The 6,000-nt window shown below is 35.5% G+C and overlaps 1 protein-coding gene across 1 annotated transcript; it reads right to left on the reverse strand.

The window, feature by feature from the left end:
- Positions 1-108: 108 nt before the first annotated feature.
- MONOS_5798 (putative NAD-dependent deacytelase Sir2) lies at positions 109-3,987 on the reverse strand. Its single transcript, XM_067875978.1, has 6 exons — positions 3,878-3,987; positions 3,690-3,803; positions 3,443-3,556; positions 3,259-3,348; positions 2,822-3,171; positions 109-2,517 (listed from the first exon to the last, which is right to left on the reverse strand). Exons 1-6 carry the CDS (start codon positions 3,979-3,981, stop codon positions 266-268), a joined length of 3,024 nt encoding a protein of 1,007 aa, XP_067730403.1. The 5' UTR covers positions 3,982-3,987; the 3' UTR covers positions 109-265.
- Between the last annotated feature and the right edge of the window lie 2,013 nt (positions 3,988-6,000).

Raw genomic sequence — 6,000 nt, forward strand, 5'->3', positions numbered from 1 at the left:
ATCGTTTGAATTTGAACATGAAGCGTTTTGCAAATATTTATTTATTTGTCAGTTTGTTTTTGAAATAATGTTTTTTAAGAAAGTTTGACTTTCTATCTTTAAAATATTTCCCTAACTTTATGTGATTTTCTCATTCTTCAGTGAAAGTGAAATGAACAAAAATAGTGAAATGATATTGAAAATAACACACGACAAATGATTCTCCAGGATACTAATGATCTTCTATGACTCGTCTTTGTGATTTCTCCACCAATTTTTCTATTGTTCATTGAGCCTGCCCTGGAACAGCCCCCGTCGCAATGAATGTCTTCACAATAGCAGCTGATATCGACCGCTCCGTTTTTGACTTCAGCTTCATTGGATCTGCCCTCGTTGGCCTTTCCTTCTTTCCCTGGGCGTCCTTTCTGTTTCCTGTTTTTCCATGTGCCCGTCCTTGTGCTGTTCTTGTGCTGCGCGTGAAGAAAGACGGCTTGATGGTGTTGATCATCGGCGACATCCCAGGCGCAAGTAGAGGAAACACAAGCCTGTCTCTATTTGTGCAGTACGATGACCGAGCAAAATGCCTCGATTCTGTAAAGTACATCCGAGGACGCAGAAGAGGAGTCGTCGAGAGAACAGCCCTGTCCACATTCGGAATAATACGTGGATGGCCCAGCGTACCCACAATCGAAGGAAGCTCTGGCGGGCCATTGAATGGAAATGCACTCAGCGGGTCTGGCTCTTCAAATGAACAAGCAAATTGCTTCTGCTTCTGTTCTTGTTCTTGTTCCTCTTTCTGTCTCTCTTTCTGTTCCTGCTCCTGCAGCTGCAACTGCCGTGCTCTGTGTACTGCCTTGTATTCTGGTGCATTGGGGTCGATCAAGTCCCAGGCGGTGGGGTTGAACGGATTCCATCTGCACTCCTCTGCCCATTCCCCATCATCTGGTTCACAAATGCCTTCATCTGCTCCTTCTTCTTTTCCACAATCTTCTTCTTCCATCCAACTTTGCCCTTTTCTTCTCTTCTTCTCTTCTTCAACATCCTTCATTACTGCCTCATAAATGGCTGCTTCAAATCGCGGATCTTCTTCATCCATGTGTATTAGAGGTTCCATCCATTCTTCAAAGTAAACTGAATTTTTAACATTATCATCTTTTGGCTCAATGTCCATAGAATTTTCTTCCTTTTGCATTTCTCCATCATCTTCCATTGAATTACCCTTTTTCATATTCAACTCCATTTGATACATATCAAATTTATTCAATTTTTCTTCCACTTTTTGTGTGACGTATTCCTCAAATGTGCATTTCTCCAGCTCCTCCTTCTTTTTCCATCTAAACACGCCGTTTTTCACAGAAAATGGCACTTTGTCTTTTGGAGGAAACTGATTTTTCACCCAGTCCATATTCTCGTTGGTAAATCCATCAGTCAACGGAACACCAATTCTTTCATAACGCTTTGCAGAATCCATTTTTGAGCAAAAATCTTCGGGCATACTTTTTTCCACTTCCATTTTGGTTGAACAGAAAGAAGATGATGTGCATGAAGATGCAGAAAGAGAAGCAGAAGTTGAAGGAGAAGCAGAAGCAGAAGCAGAATTTTCTGTTGAACTTGGGAAAGAAGACGAGCATGCTGCAGTTATTGTCCCCTCTGTTTCTTTACTTCCTTCAATGCTCTTTCCTTCCTTATTGCCTTGTGAGTTTTTCCCATACTCCCCATCAGACTCGCTGTCGCTGCAGCTGTCTTCTTCGTACTGGCCCATGAGTGTGTCTCTTGTCTCCTTCATCATCTGATACTGCCTGTGCTCGTGCCTCCACCGATGGTACACACTCGACGCCAGATGCAGCGGCGGGTGAACAAGACAGCCACACACACATCCTCCTTTCAAAGTCGGTGCCACGCCAAACATCGGCACTTGTGCAATAACTTCCTTCGGAGGCTTTCGCTCTGGTTCTGTGACACTCTCGTCTATTTCTGCTTCTCTTAATTTCTCTTTTCCTCTGCCCTGATCAGCGTCTGCTGAAGACGAAGGTGAAGTGCTGTCTGGATTTGGATTCGTTTGATTTGAATTGGGGAAAGTGGAAGAGGAATAAATATGCTCCGGAGACGCTGAAAATGAGCGTTTTCCATCAGAATTTGCAATGCAAGTTGAGCGGCCATCTTCCATCTCGCTCCATCTTTGAATTCTGCCTCTTTCATTTTCATTCCTTTCCTCGCTTTTGCATTGCCTGTGCTTCCCTTCGCACTTTAGTGCTCTTGATCTCCTTCCATTTCTCCTCTCTTCTTCTCTTTCCTCTCTTTCTTCGATGGCCTTTGTCACGTTTTCGTATTCCTTTTTGAACACTTTTAGCTGTCTCCCTTTCACACGCAGGTTAACAACAGCGTCTGGAGTTGTTGCTAAGAAAGCAGAGGCAGACCGATAAAGCGAAGGAGTAACTGCATACAGCGTCAGGGGATGCATGATGTACCGATGGAGCTGGGGAAGCGTGAATTCGGCTTTCCCCACAACATGATACAGATTCTGAAGTGGGAATGTCACTGCGAAGAATGTCATTTGGGAGGTGTGTTATTTGATGGGTAAATAAATAAATAAATAAATAAATAAATAAAAAGGTTAACAGTTTAACAACAGACAGATGAATATAAAATAAAGTGGAAAAAACGAATTTTTTAAAGAATGACATATAACAAATTCAATTAACAGAAGAAAAAACATATTTCATTAGAAAATAAAGAATAAAACTTACATTACAAAAACAATAAAATCACATTGTTATTTTCATTCTCTTTCTTCCTTCATTTCACATCAAAAAGAAGAAGAAGAAGAAGAAGAAGATCACACCATCAATTTCTTCTTCAAACAGGTTGAATGAGTACACTTGCTTTTGATAGGCCATTGCGATTTCCAGCGCTGTTTGAGTGATTCCAACAGAAAACGAGGTTCCCACAAACACCATTATGTCGCAATCGACCATCCATCTTGCAGCCGTTTCCCAATTATAATACGAATGCGAACAATATGTCTCATCAAAAAAAAGTGATAAGGGCATCAGATATTCGCTACAGCGTGGACATAACGGGGGCTGAATCCTCAGATTTCCCGCTTCCATTGATGTTCCGTCGAGGGCAAGTCTTGAGAAATCAACGTAATCCACATATGAATCTTTTCCATTGACACAATTACTTCCAGTGCTATCCAACGATACAGCATTAAAACAGAAATGCAATTTATATTTGAAAATATATTTGAATATTAATTAATCTTTTTAATTTACATGCCATCGGTAATAACCCAAGCGCCCATGGATCTCGACAATATGTTGTGGAATAAATGCAGTTTTGTGATGTAATCGATCAATATTTTGAGTGCTAAAAATCAATTATTCAAAAAAGATGCATAAAAATATTTTTTCGAAATTATTATAATGAAAAAATCAATTAAGATATGCAATCGAAGCCAAACATAATTTTAGCGTTACTAATTTTTGATATTTGGGATAATGCGTGATGACCATTGTTAGGCTTTGCACTCAAAAACTGCAAAGATTCGTGAGTTCGAAGCCAAAATTCATTCCACCTTTTTTTTTAAAGTTGTGCATTAGGCATGAAATCATTATTATTTTAACAGCAATAAAAATATAAATATTAAATGTGTAAAATATTAAAATAAAGCTTTCTCTATTGGATAGTTAAAAAACAATATGTCAAACCATTTCGCAGGGTTCTTTTTGAACTTCTTTCGAGTACCCCAATCTAAAACAAATTTTGACCAAATAGCATTCTTTGTTCCACGATATGGAGCAATACCACTTGCCACGCTCAAACTTCAAATAAATAATATTTGGATGAAAGAAATATAAATTTTTGCAATTTTCTTTTCACAATTAGAGCATCAAACCCTGCTCCCGTAACAAAAACAACAGCTGCTCCTGTCCTTATAGAATGCGCCAAAGACTTCAGATAAGCTTCTGTCCTATTCTTGAGTCTTTCGCTCGCTTCCATCTTTTCTTATGTTTTTGATCAATATGCTAAATAAAATAAATCAAAGAAATTTCTTTCTTTATTAAATAAATAAATTTTTCCTTTATTTTTTCCAAATACTTGAAAATTTATGTTGAATTAACTTTCATGTCAGAACTTCATTTAATTTTCAAAATTAATGTTTGTTTGTCTGTCAATGAGTCATTGCGTTGAGTGAAAATTCAATTTGTAATCATTTACTCACTCTTTCATGTTTTGGTGTTCTATATGAAATAATAAAATTTTAAGTCCTTTTAAATTAATAATTAGTATGTCCACAACAAAGTCAAAAGTTTTTTCATTGTTGTCATTTCTAAAGTTTTTAAAAGTCAATAATTGAGACAAAAAAATGAATTTTTTTAAAGAAATAATATTTAACTATAATTAACAATAAAAAAATACAAGTTTTTTTCTTCAACACATGCATCATCACTTAAACTTTTTTGCGAAAAACAAGAAACAATGAATTTGATTGCGCAACACATTTTTGATTTCTTTTATAAGATATTACTTAAACCTCGGCGTCACCCTGAAAAACAGAATCATTCGTCAGTCACTTCGTCACTCGGTTTTTTTTTTTTTTTTTTTTTTTTTTTTTTTTTTTTTTTTTTTTTTTTTTTAATTGAAAAATAATATTTGATTCTTTTTATGCAATCGATTATTGTTTTTGATAATGTTTTAAAAAATGAAAAAAATGTTAAAATAGACCCATTCTAAAATTTTAAAAATATATTGTCTGACTTTTGATAATGGAAAACATCAAATTCTTTTAATTTTTGATAGAGCTAATAAGGAATGCTGCACACCTCAATAATAAACATGAAAATTATATTCAAACATTCTGGATTCCTACGGGAACAGAAACATTTTTTAAAGATCAGTATCGTGGAAAAACATGATGTCATTATTCATAATCTAAGAAAATAGAAGTTGAAACTTTCACAAGTTTGATAAAGAATTTCTGATCTCTTTATCTATCCATTTTATTACATTTTATTGTTTTGCTTTTGTTGTTTGATATCTTTCATTTTTTGCTTTCAAACATATTTTCAATGCACTGTTCATTGCTTTTTTCAACTTTTTCTTCTTTTTAATTCATCACCGCTTTTCATCAAAAGTGAACAAAACGCAATGATTGTGAAAAATGTGTTCACTATTTAATGATTATCCATTATCATCTTATTTAAGTTCTTTGCCTCTCAGTTCTCTGACTGCTGTGATTTTTCATTCATTGCACTTCTGCCTTTCAGAACGAAATTCATTCATGTTGCAGTAGCACATACTCAGCCTCCTCCCCATCGAATAATTCGTCTTCTTCGGTTGGCGACTTTTTTAAGCCAGTGTGGTGGCATTGCTTTGAAAAGTAAGCACTCAGCACCTTCGTGAAGAGCGTCTTTGATGCAACCATGGTCTCTTCAGCAGAGCGCAAACAGTGGGACAACTACTAAAGATCATTGCATTTAAGACTCCATATCACGCAGACATTAGTGAATAGCTTCGCTTCTTTCTTCTAACGTTTGTTCAAAATCATTTTCTTCTTTCTGAGCTTTTCATCCTTTTCGATCTTCGTCAAACAAACAAAAGAATTTCAATTGGAATGTCTGCTCTTCTTTCACTTCCTTGTCTTCCTTCTTTTCATTTTCTTTGTTATTGTTGTTATAATTGTTTTTTTTTCAAAAAATCAATTTTGATTCAATTTTTGTTGGGAAATCCTCAATATTTGATTTTTAAATTGAGAAATTTCCTTTCATCTTTTCCTTTTTTTAAGTTTTTTTGATAATTGTGTTTAATGTTAAAAATCGTTCTATCATTTGCTTCCTTATGCTTTTATTAATTAAATGATGTAAAGTTGACCTCAAATTCCAATCAATTAAGTGTTTTGAAAGTTATTAATTAAAAATTGGATAAAGGATATTCTGAGCAATTTGGAGCATTGGAATTTTTGCACGGAATCGAACATGACAGAAAACTACCATTTTCCCAGAGGCGTTGTACTTATAA

This window comes from Monocercomonoides exilis, assembly GCF_001643675.1.
Source record: "Monocercomonoides exilis strain PA203 chromosome Unknown scaffold14-1859848, whole genome shotgun sequence".
Classification (NCBI taxonomy): domain Eukaryota; phylum Preaxostyla; order Oxymonadida; family Polymastigidae; genus Monocercomonoides; species Monocercomonoides exilis.